Source organism: Squalius cephalus (assembly GCF_949319135.1).
Source record: "Squalius cephalus genome assembly, chromosome: 25".
NCBI classification, from domain to species: Eukaryota; Metazoa; Chordata; class Actinopteri; order Cypriniformes; family Leuciscidae; genus Squalius; species Squalius cephalus.
In genome coordinates this window covers 17,585,004-17,610,060 of record NC_137146.1, presented here as the reverse complement: position 1 = coordinate 17,610,060, position 25,057 = coordinate 17,585,004, and the positions used below count along the sequence as shown (strand labels likewise).

The 25,057-nt window shown below is 38.9% G+C and overlaps 1 protein-coding gene across 1 annotated transcript in view; it reads left to right on the top strand.

The window, feature by feature from the left end:
* Positions 1-25,057, top strand: part of myripb (myosin VIIA and Rab interacting protein b) — a 426,990-nt gene that overhangs the window by 351,361 nt on the left and 50,572 nt on the right. The window contains exon 4 of the mRNA XM_079862907.1: positions 19,671-19,807. Within this exon, the coding sequence (XP_079719033.1) occupies positions 19,671-19,807 (137 nt within the window). The remainder of the gene's footprint in view (positions 1-19,670; positions 19,808-25,057) is intronic.

Sequence of the window (25,057 nt, the reverse complement as noted above, 5' to 3'; positions counted from 1 at the left end):
ATATATATAAGAAAATTAATACACACATCTTTGCTGAAATGTATTGTGCTGTTGTATTGTGCTGTTGTTGTTAACAAGCCGTGGTTAATTTGCTCTGCCTTAGATTGCACGTGTCCTGGGACAGGAGAGGGTGTGAGTGGGAAACCCACTGCTGAAACTTGGCCCTGGTTTGTCCTCATGGATGAGGTGTTGGGACAGAGGCATTGCACCAACCCCGCTGTCCTCATGGCCTCAATCCCTGAGGACACACCAGGGCCGAGTTCAGCAGTGTGTGACAAGAAGAGGAGGAGCCAGGGGCAGCACCCGCACCAGCACCAGCACCCGCACCAGCAGCATCAGCACCAGCACCACGAAGAAGGCGAGACAGAGAGGACGAGTTTTTGGACTTGATTAGAGAAGACATGGGACTGCAGAGGCGAGGAGAGCACTGGAGAGTAGGGAGAGGATGGACAGGCTGTTTTCTCTTCTTGAAAGTATGATTGAGAAATATATATATATATTCTTGTTTAACTTTTTTTTCACCTATATTTTTTAAAAGGAAAAAAAAATCTGTACATTTATTTTTATGCAACTTTAAATGTGTAAATAAAAGAGAATTCATTGCTCTGGACATTGTTTATTTTTGTAATGATAGTCATAATTTCTACATGAAACAAATTCTTCTATACCTTTTTTCCCCCCAACTATTTACAACATACGTTAAACATATCAAATTCAACATAAACATTTAAATTTACAGTACATAAAATAAGAAAAATGATTTAGACTTTTATTCAGCTGAGTGGGAGACCCTGGTGTGCTGCTGGACCGGGATGGGCTCCACAATAGAGACCCTGGTAAGTCTTCTGCTGGTGGGACATCATCTGGGACGGTCTCCAGAGTGTTTGACTGCATATTTACACTATCCACTAAGTTGTCTACCAACAGGTTTGCAGGGCTGACTCATGGAATAAATATTGAGATACTTTATTACACTAAAGTACTTTTAACCACTAATACCAAATTGGCGAAAAACTACTAGTCATATATTTTAAACCTTAGTTAAGCATTTTTTTTCATTATCTTGCATACTCTAATGTACTTAAGGCATCAAGAGTAAAAGTAAAGGAATTCTGCATTTCTATTACTGCATGTTGCATTTTACTTAATAATATTTTCAAGGTTGATACATTTAAACTATATACTTTTGTGTAGTTTAATGTAAAACAATGCATAATATTGCAAAATAACAGTTTTATAGTGTTGCTGTCCTGTGTGGGAACTGGGAAAATTACTTCGAGTATTAACGAAGTATGTAGTTCCTTACCACCACTGGTTATTTTGAAAATTAAAGTAACAAAATGTAGGCCTATTGTCACAATATTAACAAATTGTTGCTAACTACAGCTCCGTCCCATTTCAAAGGGCGCATCTGAAGCGCTCGGACCGGTCTAGCCTACGGAGGACTGTTCTTGTCGCCTAGCAACAGTGACTGACAGCTGCCGATGAAGAGCGGGAGTAACATCCGCACTCGACTGTTTATATTCAAATGGGTTTTATATTCAAATGGGGTTAAAAATATGTGTAAATATATTTACCATGGTCCATTTATGTGCATAATAAAAATAATACACAAGCCTACAAAATCGCATCAAGGTAAGATATAAATAAACATTTGAATCTTCGGCTAAGCCGAAAGTATGACCTGAAACATCCTTAATACCATTTCCTCCAGTAAAATATAAAACATAAAAATGACAATAGCCAGTTCTGGCTCCATAGCATATCAAATGAATTGTCAGGATGGCAGCATACTCTCGCACCGTTGCTTGGCGCCTGGAGCGGTAATCGCGAACACCTGGCTGCGCAATTAGGAAATCCTATGGAGGCTACATGGTGCGTCCTTCGGAGGACGAATAGGCTGCATCCTTGAAGTCTTCAGTCCTTCGAAGGATCCAGCCTTCACATTGGGACACAGCTAGTGTGTCTGCTTCCCAGACAATGTTAGGAAGACTGTTCCAAAGTTTAGTGCTAAATAGGAAAAGGATCTACCCCCAGCAGTCAATTTTGATATTCTAGGTATTATCAACTGGCCGGAATTTTGAGATCGTAATAGACGTGAAGGACTATAATACGTTAAGAGCTCAAGTACTGCAAAGCTAAACCATTTTGTGCTTTGTAAGTAATCAGCAATATTTTTAAATGTATACAATGTTTTATAGGGAGCCAATGCAGTGTTGACAGAATGGGGCTAATATGGTCATAATTCCTGGTTCTGGTTAGAACTCTAGCTGCTGCGTTTTGAACCAGCTGTTGTTTGTTTATTAAGCATATAATGAGTGCAGGAACAGTGGCCTTGGATAAAGTGCTCATCTTGCAGGCATGATGTTGATATAGCGGCGTTATGATGTCACTGACTGTTTGTGCTTGTACTTGTTGGTGAATTTGCAACCTTTTACTACACCCACATCATTAACTATTACTGTACAAATCACCTTTAGATTTTTGCATTTGAAATCTAGGCTGAATTTACAGAGATAGTTAATGCCGCCTTTTTAAAACACTCTAAATTAATAGTTCCCTTTGTATGTTAATAGTTGAATAGTTGATTATTTTAATAGTTGAAAATGAATAGTCGAATATTGAATAGCTGAATATGAATAATTCCCTTAAATTTATTTATTTTTTGTAAAAAGTGATAGTGACAAACTTGGCCAAGTATGGTAACAAAACTCGGAATTTGTCCCCTGCATTTAACTCGTCCAAGTTAGTGCACACACATTAGGAGTAGTGAGTAGTGAACACACACTGCAAACCGTGATACACACACCTGGAGCTATGGGCAGCCATTATGCGGTGGCGCCAGGGGAGCGATTGGGGGTTAGGTGCCTTGCTCAAGGGCACCTCAGTCATTTCCTGCTGGTACTGGAATTGAACCAGCAACCTTTGGGTTACCAAAGCTTACGACTTCCCCAAATCATAATTTTATCATAATTTACTGTCTTTTGTCTGTGAAACACAAAAGAGATATTTCACAAATGTAGTCCATATGACGTCCATGTAGTGTAATCCATCTAAATAATAATAATAATAATGATAGTTTAGGTCAGGGGTGCCCAATCCTGCTCCTGCCGATCGACTGTCCTGCACGGTTCATCTCCAACCCTAATCAAACACACCTGCCTTTAATTTTCAAGTGATCCTGAAGACCTTAATTGGTTGCTTCAGGTGTGTTTGATTAGGGTTGGAGATGAACTGTGCAGGACAGTCGATCGGCAGGAGCAGGATTGGGCACCCCTGGTTTAGGTCATATTAACAATTTTTTGTGTGTTTTATTAATGTTATTGCTGCAGGCCAACACTGAGTCATGTCATTTACAGGAGATTCGCTCAGAAGGATAGAAGAAGTAGTGGATCCGCCATTGCATTCAAAGATTAGAACAAAAACCAAAATTAAAATTATGGAGAATATGGCCCTGTCCCACATGACACTCACAATCTTCCTATGAGTTAGCACTTTCATGACATAATGCCGCTTTGACTGTCGATAAAAAGTCTGCTGCAGAGCTCGGTTCAGCGCGGGCTCGCCAAAAGTGTGCATCGAGGGCACATATCGACTGCAAAGGGGCCGCTCATGAGCACCCTTCTGAATCCTAAAATAACAAATGGGATACCCTACGGCACAGGTGTCAAACTCAGTTCCTGGAGGGCCACAGCCCTACACAGTTTTGTTCCAACCCTGCTTCAACACACACACACCTGCAGTTTTCAAATAAGCCTGAAGGACTTGATTAGCTGATCAGGTGTGTTTAATTGGGGTTGAAGCTAAACTCTGCAGGGCTGTGGCCCTCCAGGAACTGAGTTTGACACCCCTGCCCTACGGTCTCATGGATTTAACAGACATGCACATGCAGTGTCACATCCTCAGTTACCAGTCTACTATCACCTCTCCACACTACACTTCCCAGAATCCTCCCTGCTCACCACCAGCACACACTCCATCACCCACACCTGCCAGCATCTACCCTTGTTAACTCACCCTATATCAGCTGTCACCATCCACATCACACTTGTCTGGTGTCGTTGCTCAACCCTGAACTACTACCTGACCTTCAACCCTGAACCTCTACCTGACCACTTACCTTCAGATAACCTACTTGAGTATCCCTGTCTCGAAATGTCTCGTCCTCCGTCTTCTTCAGTCTTCTGTGTCTCATCGTACTGCCAGTCTTCAATCATCCAGTCCCCACTCATCTCAGCCTGCAACAAGATAAGACCTGTCACTTACATGCCAGTATCATCAAAACTATCTGCAATTCAGAAACTCACCTGCTGATCTGTTTGTCATTCAATAAACTCCATTCAGATTTTACCTGTGTTTGCAATCTTCTGTTCCATGACACGCGGCAGCCATTGTAAGTATAAGACCGAAAGTGCATATGAAGTGTGCCTTTTGGGACAGGGCCTATGTTGCTTTGTTTAATTGGCACACTCTTCTTTGAATACTGCAAAATACATCCCAACTGAGCATTGTCACCTATTTGATTCTTCTGTCTCAACATTCTCCTTGCGCATGCGCTGTTGTGCGCCGATATCCGAAAATCATGTCATGCGGAACACGGTCAGCCGAAGTATACTTTTTTCTTTTTCTTTTTTTTTTTTTTAAGGTGGAGAAAGAAATTAAAGTTTCTTAGATTGCTTGCCTTGTGACTGCCTTCATTTAGGCTTAAGCCATTGACAGCCCAGAGATTATTGATACAGATTCATATCTCAAAGATCAGGGTTGAACTTCAAACCACAGAGGAAAAGAGCATCATATCCTTCATAAATGCATGGTAAAAATAAAAGAAAGAAAAAAGATTGCTTCATTCATTTGTCAACTTTTTTTCAGAGGATAAATAAGAACAGAAGCAATTGAGATACAGTATAAGTATATAGTTATAAAGCCAATAAAGTTTAAGTTCATATTGAAATATCTTACATTTGATTTGAAACAATTGGAGCAGGTTGAGACATTCTTGAGATCTCTTATGAAACTGTTGTGGACACAGGAAAAACTTGAAAAACAGAATAATCAGAGTGTTTTGTTTTGTTTTTTTATGGATTCTCATGAGCATTAGTAGGCGTTTCATATCCTGAAAGTTCAAGGCTAGGCATAAGCTGTTTGTTGGACAGAGGGAGAGAAAAAGAGTGCTGTGATGGAAACTGTGGTCGCTGAGTGAGAGACAGAAGGGATTGTTCATGAAATGTTTGTGAGATCTCACCCTGCCCGAGAGCCATTTAATGCGTCGTCTGTAAAGTGTGTTTTTTTTTTTGTTTGTTTTTTGTTTTTTTAGAACACAGATGCTTTTCAAATGTTCTTCAGCTTGAGTGTTACAACACCTTAAGAGGACAAGTCTCACCCAGGCTGTTAATACTCTCTTCTTCGTGGGTGCAGAGGCCACGTCAAGTGTTTTAGGTCAGCTAATGTCAGTGGGATAACAGATGTGATGCTGCTAATTCTGGGCAATAATCTACACTGGGATCAGTGTGACAGAATGCATACATTTATCAAGCTCATTAGATGTACTGACAGATGTTTGAAATGAAAGGATGTTTGGGGAGGTTTTCATGATTTATAATGACTTGTAGTCAAGCAGAGCACAGCAGTATAGAGAACATTAAGCTGTCGATGGAAAGCTTAAAGACAGGAAAAAAAGAGAGGCAAAGAGAGAGCAATAAAAAAGACAATAAAAGATCATGTTTGAACATAATGTTATTTTATAAATGGTAAGCATATCATTTATGTGTGTTTTCCCAGGTTGTGCTGTTGTTATCCCCTTAATTGACCATTTTACTGATTTCATTCTAGAGCTACAAGGTATGTAGCGGCACTGAAGTGAACCACGCATATGTGGGTCTATCACAGGGTTCAGCAGCCTGGATGCTGACAGATTTTGTTCAGACTACACGATATCAGCACGATTTTGACCAGGGTGTTGTAGTGATTTGTAAATGACAATGGGCATCAGGACGCAATAATCAATCGTTTTATCTCTTATATTGTGTCATAGTGGATGACAACCGACGCCACGCCTGCAACCCTTCACAACAGAAAGACTAGCATGTTTAATTTTTTTTTCGGTCCTCTACAACGGGTTCCCGTCACATCTGTGAAGTTGACTAATAGGAGCATAGAAGTTCTTCCATACACTACTTTTTTTTTAAATGAGAGAGAGCTGTTATGCAATGGAGCAAAGGTTCGTGGAGCTATGCAACTATACTCCTGCCTTTATGATCTTCCTCAAGGGACTACCACGACAGAGTGAAAAAAGATAAATGCTGGCAAGCAAAAGTGGAGGTGCTTCAGCAACCCGGTTTATGCTCTTGTTTTAGGAAGTCAGTCACTAGTTCTACCTTTAATGACATCACACACGTCATAAAGACGGCAAGCATTGATTGGTCAGGAAGCAACGTGTAGTCTGACATGTTTCTTTTCCATGACACATGAATAATTTAGGAGTCAAAATCGCATAATCTGACACAGTGCCTATCGTAACATACAAAAATATTGTGTAGTCTGACTCTGAAGACAGATTTGTGAGATTTATTTAATCTGAACAGTTATGTCATTTGTTTGGTTGTATTTTATTGTTATTATTTAAGAATAATAATTGGGACCAATTGGGGGTCAGGTGCATGCTCAAGGGCACCTCGGTTGTGGGTAATGAGCGTGGAAGAGAACACTGTTCATTCTCTCCCCTCACCTACATTTCCTGCCGGTACTGAGACTCAAACTTGCAACTTTCAGGTTACGTTTAAGTCACGGTTAAGTCAGACTCTCTAACCATTAGGCCACAACTGCCCACAGTATATATTGTATTACCACAATATAGTATATATATGAAGAGCCCATTTAAAGCATTTGTTTAATTTTATCTGGCCAAATTTGCTGGCAAAAAGTCTGGCAAAAGTCCTAAATGTCGCTAGATGACGGCATATTCATGACGTCATCGCATCATACTTGCGTTCTGCCTGCCGAATGTGTTTTCTCTCTAAATTAATGCTCACATACTGTATTTAATATAATATAATATAATATAATATAGCCGAATGTCAAATAAAGCTGTTCTCATTTCCTATATATATATTTTTTGTCAGACAAGAACAAGTAGCTATGATATAGTGAATGACTACATTTTTTTATAGGCCTATGTGGAAAATTATCTGAATTGAGAGTGTTCGGGAACCGGATGAACTAAAGCTCTGTGACAGTGAGTATTACAAGTAATAAGCACAAGAAAAGAAAGGAAATTAAAATGTTCAAACTAAATTCTTTAAATATAAAACAAAAGAAAAACAGATAAGTGATAAGTCCATGGAAAAACACTGCTCATTCACGTCTGTCAGCAGCCCTGCGCTCAACAGATGAACAGGGTAGACACAGCTAGAGAGAGTGACAGCAGGGAGTAAGCAAGACCTCACGCTCGCAGGACAGTAGGCTACTGGCAGCATTTGGAGGTTACTGAGGTTTGTCCAAAAAGTCGCTAGATTTGTCGCTAGTCGCTTTTTTGAAAAAATGAGTCTGAAAAGTCGCTAAAAATAGTGACAGAGTCGCTGAGTTGGCAACACTGAATATGGCTGCCGTAGCATCATCCAGGTGGATGCTGCACATTGGTGGTGGTTGAGGAGATTCCCCCTTCCATATGTCAAGCACTTTGAGTTCCTAGATAAGCGCTATATATATGTCACGAATTAATTAATTAATTATCACAACCATGAACCATGATTTGCTACTTACTAGTCAGTCAATTGGGCATTTTCAGTTGGACTTAAAGCCACAACATGTTTGTACCATGCCCTTTTTTTGATTTTGATCTTTAATCTAAATTGGTGTTTTTAGACATCCTATTCCATTTTTGCCATCCTATGATGCCTTGCTGCAAAAGTTCCTATGGAAAAGCTGTTATGTATATTTTAGTCTCTGGTGGCAATAATGTCGGAGCTTTATTGCACAGGTGCTGCATTTTTTTTAATTTGGCAGATGTCATGTTTAAAGATGGCTGGACACACATCTGTCAAGAGTATTTTACAATTTTGTGTGTGTGCGTGTGCGCGTGCGCGTGTGTGCGTGTGTTTTTTTGTTAGCATGTAGATAGGTTTCTCATCAATCTCAGGGCCCTAAGGGTGAATTGAAGAGTGTTGTGAAGTGAGGCTTGTGGTGTGTGAATATGTATTTGAGTGTCTGGGGAGAGCTGTATGTAATTCCAGTAGTTTTGCATTCCTGAGGAGTGCAAAGATGAACACCCAAATACACAGACTGCGCAGTAAACACGAATACACTGAATAACACAGTAAAATAGACAATTATTTCCTTATCTCAATCCTTATCTGTTATAAAAACAATTATATTAATATATTAAAAACAATTACAGCATAATTATTTATTGTCTAGTTAATATCATTATTTTATTATATTTACATAATTATTAAAAAATATATACCACTTTGCTACTGAATCTCCACATTATATAACTCAGCAAAAAGGTGATAACATCGCTGTTTTTAAGTAATTAAACTAACAGCTTTGTTTCTTTTTTCTATATTGATAATAATAAGAAATGTTTCTTGAACACCAACATTGCTATGACCGTTTCATATTACAGATCTGTGTATCACTGTGCAGCACCCTTATTTTCTACCCTTAGCATTTTCACCACTGTATATAGAGCATGGAACATGAAAAATAAGTTCCTGATCATGTGTATACTAACTCAAGTTCACACACACAGAACCACTTTTATGTATTTTTGATTTGTACAGGTACCCATGTGCATGTTCCAGTGGTTTTGGACAAGCTATCTCAGGCACTGTATAAAATACTTTGCATTAATGCATATGTGAATACCTCTTTGTACTACAATGTATGTTTGTGTGTTTATCTTTATGCTGTTTTGAGTCTGCATGTGAACATTATGTCCTGGACTCTCTATTTGGCCAGTTGAACTGCTCTGTGACTCATTATTGTGCATTCTGCATGTGTGCAAACTACTGCCCTGGGTCTTATGATGCCATACCATACCATACATACAGTACTATCCAAAGAACATGGGAAGTTTTTGTTATTTTTACATTAATAATAATATTCTCTTAAAATAGCTTGCCGTCTTTAAAAAACATGAGAAACCCCAACATTCCTATCATGATGTTGAATGCAAGGACACGCCTGGGGCCCTATTTTAACGATCTGAAACGCAAGTATCAAGCGCGAAACGCAAGTAACTTTGTGGGCAGGTCTTGGGCGCTGTTGCTATTACACCGGCGGGATAAATGACTCTTGCACCCGACACAAATCTAAAATGGGTTGGTCTGAAGTAGCTTCATTATTCATAGGTGTGGTTTGGGCGTAACGTGAAATAAACCAATCAGAGCGACATCTCACATTCCCTTTAAGAGCAGGCACGCTTGTTCTATGGCGGATTGCTATTATAACAGCAGATTTGCCAGGCGCGCGCCAGCAGGGGTTCACAGCCGAGGAGACCAACGTTCTCGTCAGGGCCGTAAATCACAGAGAAGTGACATTGGGGATGGAGAAACCCACCCAAATTAACTTCAGTTCAACAGGCGTATGATAATTTGGGTAAATGTGTAAGCTAGATTTATGCTATTATAATAAACTGTCCGTCCGTCCGTCCGTCCATCCATCCATCACTAGGTTTTTCCTGGGCAGTGACAGAATTGTTTTCTAAACCTGCAAAATAGTATTAGGGAACGTTTGCGCCGGAACACGCCTCCTCTTTGCGCTGAACCGCCCCGGGGAGCGCAAGTGTATTTCCTAGTTTACCGACGTGCATCTGTGTAGGGAAAAGTCCGCTGTGCGCGGGTGCAAAACAGGAATGATACATGCGTTGGTGTACAAAGTCAATTGTGCTGGGTGCAAGATAGGGCCCCTATTGTTTTTGAGATGCTGATCACATCTCAAGGGCAGCAAAGTAAATGCTGTCCATTTAACTTTGTGATTTTTCATTTCTCACCTCACCATCTTCTGTGTTGACAGATCAGTATGTGCAAAGTGTGTGCCATCATAATTGTAATTTAAATATTAACACGGTCTGTTTCACCCGCACTATTTGTGAACTTCATTTTCATGCTGGATCGACTTCAGAGGGAAGAACATAAAAGAGTTTTTCAGTGAACATAAATTAACATCTGAACAGAAAAAGATTGTGGGAATGCTCTCTGCTGTAGGCCACGGCTTCATTACATTACGGCAGATATTATAATGTAAATTACTGCAAAAATAATTTCCATTGTGGTTAATGAATCTCAAGTCTGCATCCTCTTTCTTAAAGTAGGTCATGAAGATGGGTAACACTCACTGATCTATATAAATGAATAGATTGTTCAATAGGTTCTGAACTGCCAGCAGGCAGCCACTGGAAGTGTTCAAGTGGCCATCTTAAGATTTCCAACCGACATAGGGCATCATTGAATTGCAAGCAAAACAATGACCTAAAATCACCTGATTTGCAGCGTATCAGTCACACATGAATAATTTAAACTTTTTAAGAAATATGTATGAACATTGATACTTCAAACGTTATCTGTAATGTTTATGGTCTTTTGGGGCAGGATAAGTGATGTAAAGAAATAGTTTAGATGGGTGTGTCTACTGCACACTGCCGACACGGGTAACTGAACTAACACAATATATTTCTTTATGTACTTTACAGTAAATACTAAGCATGAACAGATATCTGGGATTATTAGCAGAAATTGATTCGTATATGCATTAAATATTACAATACATACAATTCCCTATTACTAAATTGCACTATATTATATTAAAAAGGTTTACCATCCATCATCTTGCTATGAGCAACAGTATAAATGCTTGGACATAAAGCTTCATGTCTTTAAATCCATTCGCAGTCTGCGTCATTGCTCAGAATAAGTTGTGAAGCGTATATTATTTCCTGATGTCTTTTTGTTGACCAACATCCACTTCAGACTCTTGAAGATCTTGAAAACCGTAAAAAAGCCACAGGTCAGCTCAAATTCTATGGCTTTTTGCTAGCATGACAGATTGCATATGAATTAAGTGTTATTTGTATATATATTGTTGAGCTAATTATTCATTTAACCAACATTTAAGACATTATCTTTACTGCTTCGAAAAGCATGCTGTTAATGAAAAGGGTTGAATCATTTACAGTTACTGTACGAATAAAACAGTATTATTATATAACATAACAGGAATACATAACCACTATGAATAACTGTTCTTGACGAATAAAGTTGTATGCAAATGCCTTACAAAGCATAAATCTGTATTCATGTTTCTGAAGAATGGTGTCTCGTCCGTGTTTATTTATTAATATAAAAAATAAAATAAAATAAAAAGTAATTGGGTGCACATCCCACCTTCTGGCAGGTGCAGGACAAAAGGAACTTACTAAAGTGAAAAAAATGTAATGTCCGCAACACTGCTTTTAACTGCCATATTTAATAAAAAGGCAACTGTCACATTCACCGTCTGTCTTCCTCATTTGTGTGTGCACTACACTTCCCATCATCCTCCTTGGCACACCTGCACACCTGCTCTCTATCAGCCATCATCATCATCACCTGCACTCCCTCGTTTACAAGCCCTATATATTCAGCACTCTCCCTTCACTCCTCGTCTGGTCTCGTCTATACATGATACAGACTCTCTGCCATGCTTTCCTGTATTCCTACCTGCGATCCCAATCTTCTCAGCCAGTCATCATTCTGTCTTCTAAGGAACTCCTTCATCATCTTCTGCAAGAGATAGAGAGAGAGAGAGAGACTTGATTACACTTCAGTTAAGCTATCATCTGATATTCAACTTACTGTTTACTGTGTACCGATCCATTCTGCAAATTAATGCATTTAACTTACCATTCTGTCTGCTTCGTCTATGCCAAACCTGACAGCAACGTTTCGACCCTGCTGGGACTTCTTCAGGCAAATGGTCTTTGCCTTTTGCCTGAAGAAGTCCCAGCAGGGTCGGAACGTTGCCTTTTTATTAAATATGGCAGTTAAAAGCAGTGTTGCGGACATTACATTTTTTTTCACTTTATTTATTAATATAGCCATATCTTATATCTTGCCCATATCAGATCACAAGTTAATATCATTCAGTGTTAACTTAATGGTAGAAAAAATTAACATTCCATTCCATCTCATTCTCAATTTCTTCAAGAGAGATGCCTTTTCTACTCCGGATGACCTGGTTTCCTACTATAATGAGGGACTGCACAGTGTGCTTGATACACTTGCACCTTTAAAATGTCAGACTGTCTGTTTTACTCATTATGCAACCTTGGTTTACACCTGAACTGAGACAACTTAAAACTAAGGGAAGTCACTCAGAACGTTTATCCATTAAAATGGGACTTACTGTTCATAAAGAGACAGATCACATGCTCAATTACAAGAATGCTCTCTTAACAGCTAAATCTGATTACTATTCTACTATAATTAGGGCAGATGAAGGAAACACAAGATCTTTAATACAGTAAATAATTTATTAAGGCCACCTGATACCCTTCCTTCTCACCTATATTCTAGTGATCTATGTAACAAATGTGTGACCTTTTTTAATACCAAAATTGACAATATTTATCAACAATGAACTCAAAATAATATGGCATGTGATCCATTGTATCTGCCTTCCCATGATTCTCTTCTTTCCTTATTTTAACTTCCGACTGTATCATGTCTTATTTGACGATCTAAGTCTTCCACCTGTCAGTTAGATCCACTTCCTACTCACTTGGTCAAAGCCTGTTTATCTTCTCCATCTGGTATAGTAACATTATTCTCACCTCAGGTGTTGTTCCTTCATCTTTTATGGTTGCTGTAATAACGCCAAGACCCAAGAAACCGGGCGCTGATCCTAATAATTTTTAATTTTATTATAATTGGTAGATCCCAATTTCCAATCTACCTTTTCTGTCAAAAAATCCTGGAAAAGGTTGTTGCATCTCAGGTTTATGCTCACCTATTAAAAAAATAACTGTTAAATATCTAGTAGAGTACATGATTCAGCTTCTCACTTTTAAAGCTCTTCACAATCTTGCACCCTCATATTTTTCCATTTTGATTCATATTTACATCCCCAAGCATACTCTAAGATCTCCTTTATCTGTTTCCCTTGTTGCACCGATCTGTTTGTTTAGTCACCATGGGGTCCTGTCATGAAACAGAAGGATTCACACAGGTAAAATAATCAACCGGTTTATTTGCAGAAGTATGTGATCACAACGATGGAAGCAGGTGAGTAACTGATGAATATGGTGTTCAGGATGGATATCTGGATGAGTAATGGTCTTATTTGTTGCAGGTTCGGAAATGGAGATCGAGGCAGACGACTGAAGACTGATGAAGGAAGCAGATGATTGAAGACAATTCGTTCTGGTAGGTATAGTGCAGGTAAGGAGTCAGGTATGTGTTCTTTGAGGGAACGACGAGACCAGACGTTCGGCGCGGCCAGGACGGAGTCTGCAGTTCGTTTGGCCAGGGCCGAGCTTTCTGTTTGGGCGGCCAGGGTGGATCGGCCATCGTGGCTTTTCCATGGGAGCCCGGCTTGGCCACTATGGCCGGGGACCTTGGCCAGAGACGAGAGCTTAGGCGTGGCGGCGGCCATCTTGGCCGGAGACAAGGGCTCAGGCGTGAATCTCAAGCTGGACGGGCATGACTTGAAGCTCAGGCTTGACAGGCATGACTTGAAACTCAGGCTTGACGGGCATGACTTGCAGAAGCTCTGGAGGGACGGTCTCGACGGGGCGAGACTCTGGAAGGGCTGGTCTCGACGGGACGAGACTCTGGAAGGGCTGGTCTCGGTGGGTTGAGTCCTTGGAGCTGGCTTGTGGGCTGAAGCGGGCTCAGGAACCAGCAGCGAATTCTCAGGCGCGGCTGACATGGCGTGAACGGTCTCTGGCTCCGCCTGAATGTCTTCATGTCATACCTGCTGTGTGGCGAGGAAGATGGCTGTTGATGGTGGTTGAGTGGCGATGTAATCTTCAACCTCACCCACGGTGAAGTCTGAACCGCTCAACAACAGCACATGATCCAGGTATTGTGCGAATGAACATGGTTTTGCGGCTGAAGCTGGTTGGTGCAGAGGATCATCCAGTCCAAGCCCGCACACGTTCTTTAGGACGTCATCTGTCCAGTTGACCTCTTAAGAACTCTTTCACAGATACTTCTATTGGGTGGCCATCCTGGAAACAGTGTATCAGATGATCAGTTGGGTTTTGATGGATGCCTAGCCTAGAAATCTAGACGCACCCTAGTGGCAGCAAAATGTATTTTGCAGCCAGGGTAGTCTAGCAATTCTCCGTTGACTTTCGGAGCTGTAAAAACCTAAATTGGGTCAGGCCAATCACATTGCATATAGAGTAGGCGAGGCGGGCTTAACATAATGACGACAGAGTTGCGACGGTTCCCTACTACTTGAAAACAAAGAGTTGCTGCTTCTGGCGAACAGTCTTTCAAATTGGCTTTGGCTGCGACTCTGGAGGACTTGGAGTTAAGTTTTTCTTTGAGAAAAGAGCAAGGAACGGCACTTAAGTCATTCTTAAAAAAGGAAGATGTGTTCGTAGTTTTGCCGGCCAGATTCAAAAGTTGAATCCATCAACTAACGTTAGCTCCGCTGTTGGGAAAACGCTCTGGTTGGTTGAAGCGCTGTCCTATTGCGTGCAGAGGGAATTTGAAAGACAGCCGTTTATCCCGCCCCTCGGATTGAGCCGTGTCTATGGTGAGTTGCCAGACCTAACATCTTGATGTAGGTCTGGCTTGCCAGGCTAGGAAATGCCCATACTTTAAATTTAGGGTCTGGTCTTCTGTCATGAAACAGAAGGATTCACACAGGTAAAGTAATCAACAGGTTTAATTGCAGAAGTATGTGATCGCAATGATGGAAGCAGGTGAGTCACTGATGAATATGGTGTTCAGGATGGATATCTGGAGGAGTAATGGTCTTATCTGTTGCAGGTTCGGAAATGGACATCATGCGGGTACATCATGCAGCTAAGTGTTCTTTGAGGGAACAACAAGACCAGACAATGGTGAACTGCAGTGGGAAGAGTTATATAGTGCTGGATGATGATCAGTGAAGATTGGTGACAGGTGACAGCAATATCTGTGATTGGGAAGTGCATGCAGGTGAGGAACAGGGAGGATGATGGGAAATGAAGTGAGAAGGTGGTGACTAGCTGGTGACCGTGACAGGTCCAGGGCGTTCAGCTGTGCTGCTTCTCGTCTCTGGAATTCTCTTCCACAATATATACGAGAAAGTGATTGTCTGACTACTTTTAAATCACATCTTAAAACTTATCTATTTAAATTAGCTTTCTCTGATACATTTTAAATTATTGAATGTTAAACAGCTGTTATTTTGTTGTATTGCTGTCTTGTTTTATGACTATCTCTCAACTGTACGGTGTCCTTGAGTGTCTTGAATTTTTATTGCATTATTATTATTTTTATTATTATTATTATTATTTATTATTATTATTATTATTATTATTAAAGTGTTTAAATGTTCACTGGTTCCCGCCTCCTTCTTGCCATAACAACCTTGTTAAATCTATATTTCTAGAATATATTAGATGATCGTTAAAAACAAGCTGAATGTTTTAAGGCATTTGTGAAGGCAACTCAAAATGATAGGTCAGCCCTAAACATTGCTTAGTTTAATTGAAACTTTCATTTACTCAATTATTTTTCAAAATATATATATATATTTTTTTTTACTCTTTACATTTTTACCTTTTTATATATATTAAAAGTACAAAGTTCATATTTTGCAGGTCATCATTTTCATTTACACATTGGGCAAACACATTTATCCAACGCTGAAAATCAAACACATTTATCCAACACTGAAAATATATCTTTATTATTAAAGATATAATGCATTCCCTGGGATTCTAACCCATGGCATTGCTAGTGCTATATACAGTATATATAGCAGCCAATAAGTAAGGGATAATGTAGAGCGAGGCTGTTGTTATAGCGAATACAACCCCGACAGGCTGATTAAAAAGGATTGTATTGCTTCTGCTAAAGAAAATAGTCCGTTCCGTCTCTACGGTTAGAATCCTGCGTCCATAGCAACGCTCTGTTTTTCATGGCAATGGTGTGTTATACTTAGCAGTGGTCTGTTATCAAGAAATAACAGACCGCATTCTACATTAGAATTCAACCAAGCCATGTAATAACAGCCAATAAAATCCATTTTAGTGTAAAATGTAAGTTGTTACAACTATGGTCATTAGTCTTTGTAAAAATAAAAATAAAACTCTCATCAATCACCAAAACATTGAATCTTTGGCCTAAAGCAGTTTATTCATTAATACATTATAATTCTAACCGTCACTGATGCCAGGAGAACTTGACTTGAGTCATTGTATCTAAACTGCTGTTGAATTTAAAAGTTGACCCTTTCAAATAACATGTTTCTAGATACAAGTTTCAGTTTCACATTTGATTTTCTCCCAACTATTTACTTTTACTTAAGGTATGCGTTTACCTGCATACTCGCCCAGACTAGCATTTTTGTCATAATTGTGTTTTTATTTGACAATTCAAGTGCAATAATCCACGAAAAAGAACTCAATTCAGCACATCAGGTTCAAATCTGCTGGCCAGGCAGATAATTGGCTTCAGTACGTGACATGACTTAGAATGAAACATGACTGCCCCCTAATGATCATGTTTTTGCTGTGCTAAAGCATCCCATGTGTTCCTGTGTGCTACCGCATGATTTGGCAGGATCCCTTTCACTTTGGCACGCATTCTCAATGGCCACATTTGTATGGCCACGCATAATGTGTGTATGTGTCAAACCAGGGGTTTTCAAACCTGGAGGACCCCCTGCGGTGTGTCAGATAGAGGAGACAAAGGGTGTGTCTCAATCAGCTCCCAGAGTTCAGTAGTCAGGGCACTGAATAGGGAGTCGGCCATTTTAAGGACAAAATCATAACAGTGCACTGAAAGTTTGCTCCCTAAAAAGTCCCACAATGCACCATGAAAACCAGGGTGAATCAATGCTCACTATGTTCCCTTAACAGAAGTTCTGTAGCATAAAAAACGTAAACCACATGAGCCAACTCACAACACATAATGACACTCGATTAATTATATAGATATAATTCATTATTTAATTATATTATTTAAGTATAAACATAAATTGGTACAGGTAAGATAGGTAATGGACATAATCTAGATTACATTTATAATTTATGAACAAGCAAAGTATATATCATAATACACAAATAACATAAAAAAAATAACGTCAGAAAGATTTCAGTTCTGCTGTTGTTCATAAATACCAGTAGTAATGTTGTACAATGTAGACATTGCCATGTGTGCGGAAATAGAGTCATCAGTTCCCAATGTGTATTGGGCCTGACTCCCTGTGCCTTGACTACTGAACTAGGGAGCTGATTGAGACGCACACATTCAAAATGTGCAGTGACAGGTTTGAAAACCCCTGTGTCAGACAGGGAAAGTATCGCATTTTTTTGCGACTTATCATGCTTTATACCTCTTTTCATTTAACATCCCATGCTTTATTTTCTCATTCATGCATTTTTCTACATCAATCTAACGTTTCAATAACTTTAATTACTGCTCTGAGATAAGGCAGCTTGTCTTTCCTACACACCAATTCAAGTTAAGAACATAGAAGTAATGAACTAAAAGCTAATATAGAAATTACATATTCAATGCAAAACAGGTTGTTTTCTTTAATGGGGAAAGATAATTTCTAGCGTTACCTCAAATCATAACAGAAATTCAGTTGTGAAATAAATACCAAGTTCTTTCATGAATCTCTACTTAGTTGACAACATCATTAACTACACAGCACAAGCTGATTGGTTCATGTTGCATCTATCGCCAATGAGCGTGCTGCTCAATGTGTAAACAGTTGGTCAATGTGAGCTGAAGCAGTTTTTTCTACTTTCAAAGTTCCTCTGAAACCCTCCACCTCCACCTTCCCCAGCCCCACCTGCAATGGGTAATTTCATATATGCTTATGTATGTATGTCTTACATGCTCAAAGCAATGTGTTTGTTTATGTATTGGCAGTAGCAAGTCTCTATCCTTGCTCTGCAGCAGCAGCGTAGCAGATCTATTCAACCTAGACCAAATACATTAACCTTGTCGTATCCATTACCATTACCATTACCTCACTTCCGAGTGTGGTCATGATAGAAAATAAAATACACTGTGTTTGAAAGAATTATGATATTGTCCTCTGTTTTTAATGCAGTGCAGTTCAGTGCAATGAATTTAACATAAGGTTCTCAGCCTGCCAAATAAAAATGACAATGAATAAGAGAAAGAACAGAGCAACACTGACACTCACCTGTGATTGGCTGAATTTTAGTTCACACAAACCTATTTAACCAACACCAAAGAACATGGACTGGAATAGTTGTGGTGTGTTGGAAAAGTACAGGGAACAGAATCACCTTTAAATAGAAGTAGGGGGGACGTGTCCCTCCATCCCCCACAGCTGCTACGCCCCTGATTTTCTTTTGAACTAGTTTGGTTTGTCTAAACAATTAAATTATTTTATTTTTTTCCGCTGAAATATGTTTTTGACCTTTAATAGAGAAAATGTTGACGCAATACTAGTAATACTACTAAATAAGCATAATTTATTACAAACCCTGTGCCTGATTCTCTCGTCATCCATCTCTGTCCTCGATCCTGCTCATGTTGCCCAATGGACACAAGTTATATTCATTAAAGCTTCAGAAAGCCAATTATGGTAATGATCTCTTTTACCATGGGAAGTGTCAGGGAGCTTGGCAGACGGACAGATGAGTATTTTAATTCCCTGCACAGATTTAATTCAGATCTCATTTAGATGAAAATTTCCTATTGAATAAATATGAGTTTTGGGAAAACTGAAGATATTTTGGAATTCCTATGGAGAAAATGAATGGGGAAAATAAAAGTAATCAGTCACTGTGTTCTATTATTTTGTCATAGCAATAAACTGTACAACACAGGAAAGTACTAATTTACTTATATTGCCATAAAGCACATAGTTGTCATAGAGATTACTTGACAGTTCTATTAAAGCAGTGTTATACCCTAACCAGAGTAGTGACAGCAAAATAGTTGTTTTAGAACAATGACTCCCAAATTGATGTAATAAAGCAAGTCAAAAGGCAATGATAGATTTATAATAATTAAGACATTTTTAAATTTAATTGCAATAGGTCATTGATCTTAAATAGTTATAATAGAGCAGAGACAGCACAATCATTAAAATAGAGTAATGGCTGCACAATGTCTATAATAAAGCAATGTCAGCCTAATAGTTGTCACTGAGCAATGACTACACACTAATTACAAAGTATTTTTACTCGATGAAATAGTGCAGAGAAAATACATTAGTTCTATTTTGGCAATGCATACACAATTGATTTTTAAAGTAATGTTCTATTATAAATAAAATACAGCATTTGCTTTATAGTATTTGTAATAAAACAGTGACACTGGTTACACACTACAGAATCTCAGCATTATAGTTATAACTAGAATAATCCCGCAGCCAGAATAAGAACAGCATTTCATCTATTGCTTTGTATTTATTTGTATAGTGGAATTAAACTGAGTTTATTATGTTCAATTTAACATCCAACCACTTTCTTCTGTGTGCAGGCTCTTGAGGACACAGTCTCTAGAATGGTACTACAATAATGTGAAGAGTCGGTTTAAGAGATTTGGCAGTGCCAAAGTGCTGAAGACCCTCTACAGGAAACACATCGTCGAAAGAGGAGCATTGTCTGAGTTACCAGGTACCAAATACACACATACATCCAGAATTTAGTGTGTGTATAATTTTTATATTTTAAGTAACATACAACTCACTTTATCACATTTATGGGACTCGCACCCAAGTGCAATGTTGTACCATTTGAGCTACAGAGCAAGTCTACTCTGTCAGAAAGAAGTACAGAAGTACATATGCAGTTGATAATGTGATGCAAATATCAAAATATATTCATTTACAAATCATGCCCTATGGTAAAGTGTTTTGAGGTCATAAAATAGTATTGTACAAGGAGTCGCTCAAAGATAATTCTTAATTAATTGATAATCTGCCCTTGTGATCATTATTTGTGTGAACAAAAATGTGTTGTTTTACTGCACCTAGTGTTCATTTCAGCTGGAAACTGCAGTGAATTGTATGAGTTTTGCAAAAAGGTAGGTAGAGGCATATTTTTTCAACAAGACATTCAGTGTTTAGTTACATCCAAAATTAGTGATACCACAGTAGGCTACAGATTAGCAAGTGATATATGCTAATGCTTTAGCATCTCCCAGCATCATGTTAGTATCACCATGCTAGCAGTTATACTAGAATAACTGACCTATATAGTTTTGCTATCAATCCATGTGATAAAAAGGGTAACAGTGCAATGGTGATAGTAGTAGCTCACTAGTCACTACTAAAACTCTTTTATGTGTAGTATAGTGTAAAATGAAATAATCCCCTTACCATCAGACTAACACCCACATATACCTTTCATCTCTCTCTCTATCTCTCGCTATCAGAAGAAATAGGATTACTGCTGCTAGGCTTTCATTTGAAATGAGAAATGCGGATTATCCAACATGAGTCAGTGTCAGTGAGCACATTGAATGTGTGTGTGGACAGTGACGTAATGATTAAGTAACTTCCTCCTCCTCATAAATGATCTGTCACTGCTTTATAGTTTCATTTGCACTCTAGTCCTCGTGTTTGTCTGTGTGCTTGTGTGTCATGAGGGTTCACGTCCTTGTACAGGTTAATCTGTGCAAGAGAGCGAGTATTTATGTGTAGCCGCAGTTTGTGTAGTTCAGCTATAGTTCGCTCATAAGCGAATGAATGCATGTTTGTGTGTTCAAGCTTACTTGACTGTTTCTCTCTGTCCTTGAAAAACACACAGATCAAATTAAACAAGAAACATTGATGTGAAACATTGAAGTGATCTCACAGTAGGTCATGGCTGCAGTTGTTAAATGGTCTATCTCTATAACACCACACTTTTACTGCACCCAGAGAGAGAGATAGAGCAAGGCAAAGAGACAGAACAGAGCAGATAGAGAAGCAATATTTATTTCATAGGTTTGATTAAATGATATATCACTTTGACAATTACTTTTTAACACTGCAATCACAATACATTTGTTAGAGCAATGCATATGCTGTTTTGTGATGTATTAAACACATTTTAAAGTTAACTTTTTTGTATCCCTGCTTACCATTTTTTCAAATTGCTTAGACACTAAAAGTGGAACTTGAGGCCCACTTAGAGAAATACGGTGACTGGGAGGGGACATGTTCAGTTCACTTAGTTTTGTCGTGGCCACAACATATAAACTCATGGGAACGTGATATTAAGTCGTGGGAACGTCATAATGTCTCGTGGGCATGAGATCGTATGTTGAGCGAACGACATCCATTTCTCGTGGCCACGACTTAATATGTTGAGGGAACGACATCCGTTTCTCGTGGCCACGACTTAATATGTTGAGGGAACGACATCCGTTTCTTGTGGCCACGACTTAATATGTTGAGGGAACGACATCCGTTTCTCGTGGCCACGACTTAATATGTTGAGGGAACGACATCCGTTTCTTGTGGCCACGACTTAATATGTTGTGGGAACGACAACATCCCTCATGTCCCTCATCCCAACAACATTGGCTTCAAAATATTTAAGTTACCGGCCATTCAGAACTTCTACAAGCCAAAAAAAAAGAAAAGAAAAGAAATTAACTATATTAACTATGCCACAGCTATAAAATTTGGATTTCATACATTCGTTTATAATTCAAACAAAATCCTGTCACCCAGCATCTCTTTCATCCTCATCATTTTCACCAAGAATGTGTTTTAGGTGGACAGATCAATACAGTACAAAGAACATCAAAAAAAATTTGGATGTTGGAAAATAACAATGTCTTTTATGTTAACCAAATGCTTTTTAATCTTCACTTGCTTCAATGCAAATGAAAAAACGTGCCGTTATTTGTTGCAAAGTGACGTGCATGTTTAAGTAAGCCAGATATGCGCAGATTATATGCAGTGCGCTGTATTTAATATATCATGATGACTCAAGAGTTGAGTATTTAAGATAAATCTGCACAGATTTGACTTCCATGAACTTCCCCAGCAAAGTGAGTCAACATAATAAGTAACATGCTAATTTGGCAGCGTTACCCGCCACGGTTCATTTTTACCCGCATTTGGCAGGTTGGCGGGTGTTCGTTTTAAACCCTGCCTACATGTGTGAAAACACTTATACATAAATTGATCTCTTATAAATCAAAACTCAATGTTTTGAGCCTCTTGCATTTATTTTTATTTTGTAAATATAAATTGAATATGCATTCAAATCATCACCTTTATTTCTTTAGCACTTCTGCTTTAAAACAGCTCTAACAAGCTAATAGTGTCATTACAGAGCTCAAGTCAATTCAGTGTTGATTCAGTTCAGTTCAATAACTATAAAGTTTAGCAATTGTGCATACATACAGTGTATTTGTGCACATATTGTACATGTGTAAGTATTGTACTATGACAAACTCATGCACACTGAACAAGCAACAGACACAAGAGAGTAGTTTTACATTTTTCACATCTGTGTGTAGTTTGATGTGTATATGGCTAATCATTTGATGTTCGTGTGTAGAGTTATGCAAAAACAATTTTTAGAAGTTAAAATAGTTTTGAATGAAGTATTTTTTTAATGAAGTGGTTTTGTGTGTAGAGAAATTGAGCCATAGTTTCAGGAATTGTAAGCAATTATTTCTTTTTTTAACTATGAATTATCTATAAACTAATTGTTTGCAAATGATTTGTAAGGACTTTATTACTGTATACTTGTTATAAAGTGTTATCCATTAACATTATTTTATTATATTTATTTAATAATTAATTTGATTAAATTGTTTTTAGAACAATTTATGATAAACTATATTAGCAATTGTATCAAACAATTAGCAATCAACATTATTTTACAACAAATCATTTATTACTAGTGCAAAGTGCCCGTGCAAAATCAGTTTTTGTCCGTGTTTTTAGTAATTGTTGGTTTGGTGTGTTTAAGTGCTCATTGTTACAATTAGACAACAAAAGTTCAATGACATTTTTATTTGTTCATGGTAGAGAGCAAATACTGATACTGACATGATGCATTGGAGTATATATTTAGAGTGGATATTTGTGTTTTGTTAGTGCAGACTGGCTGTTCTTGAAGATTACATGTTGTTATTGTGTCAGCACCTCTTTATAGACAACATTGCTCAGAAAGTGGCGCTTTTTGTTTGTTTCATCATCTTGAGCAAGAATACGAAGTCTGCTTGATCTGCCAACTCTTCTGGCTGCAATGTAGAATTGACCATGACTGAAGAAGTCTCTTGTGCAGAAGACACCAACACGTTGCAAAGACTGGCCTTGTGACTTATTCACTGTCATGGCAAAGCAGGGTCTCACCGGAAACTGCTTACGTTGCAGGGTGAATGGAAATATGTTGTCAGATGGGATGAGGAGGATGCATGGAATGCGTAATGTGCGTCCAGCATTGACACCGACCACAGAAGTCACAACCAAAAGATGAGGCAGGATTTGTTCAATGATGTATCTCGATCCATTGCAGTGTCCATTTTTTTGGTCGAAATTTCGAAGTAACATGATCACCATTCCCACCTTTAAAGTGATGCGATGGGGAGGCATACCAGATGGGCAGAGGGTATTTAGAAACTCAGTTGGGTACATATGGTGACCCTCAGATTCTGCAGTGTCCACACTGTTGCAAACATGCTCTTCTCCAGGAATTTTTTTTGTCATATATTCATTCACTTTGTCAACTTCAGAGTTGGTTGGGCACAGTATGACACGTTCACATAGCCACTTTGGATTGGAAATGTTGACTGTCATGTCATCATATACCCAATTGACAATGTCCTCAAGTTTCTCGCCAGAAATTGATAGTGATTCATTGAGCTCAATTGCAAATTCACCCTCTTCTGGAACCACAGGAATTTTCCCCTCACCAAGGTTCAAAAGGAATTTGGCAAAATCTGCTTCTGTTTGTTGATCTCCAGCAGCTTGAGTGATCCTCATGTTTTCTGTTAGATGAAGAATCTCAATTTTTCCATAGGTGTGAGCTCTTGAAACACGTCCCTATGATCTGGGTTTGGCTACCATGTGGGACAACAGTAAGGATTTGCCTCCAGTCACCGCTGAAAACCATTGTGATGCCACCAAATGGCTTGTCTAAACCTCTGAGCCACTGGAATGTACGATCTGCTGCTTCTAATGCACGGCGATCCATCATTGACACTTCATCCACAACCATGAGATGCGTCATTCTAAGGAGTGTTGCAGTGCTGTCATGTTCACTCATACTGCAAGTGGACTCGTCGGTGAGAATGAGAGGACATTTTGTCCTACTGTGAAAGGTTGTGCCTTTCGGCAGTAGGGCTCTGCAATGCCACTTGCAGCTGTTGCAAGAGCTACTTTGCCCTGTGCACACACTTTAAGAATGTGGCACAATATGAATGTTTTCCCAGTTCCACCACTTGCATCAAGGGATATCATTTTTCCAAGTCCCTGTTCCACACTTTCCATCACAGTTTCGACAACTTTTTGCTGTTCGTCATTGAGGCTGTTTTCTGTGTTAGTAATGATAGTTTGAAGTTCCTCTATGTGGTTCTCAGTCTCATGCTGGATGATGCGGGGAATTTGACTCCGGACGTGAAGTGGATCAGGCTCAGGGAGGCCAAAGTTCCCATTTAAAGTAAAACCATGTCTTTCAACATGGTCCTTAACCCCCTGAGGTCGGCGGTATCACCGGCGATACCAGCTCGCTTTTTTTTTTATCAGTGTAAAAGAAACTCATAAATACTCTGTTGGCTTTGATTTTCCATAGGAGTTTCATACATCAATCGATTCTGTTAAATGTGTATTATTTTTGTGTATACTCACAATAAAAACAAAGTGTTGTGCTTTTTGCCAAATAAAGAAAAATAAACACGAAGCGAGTTCTGCCTTCTCT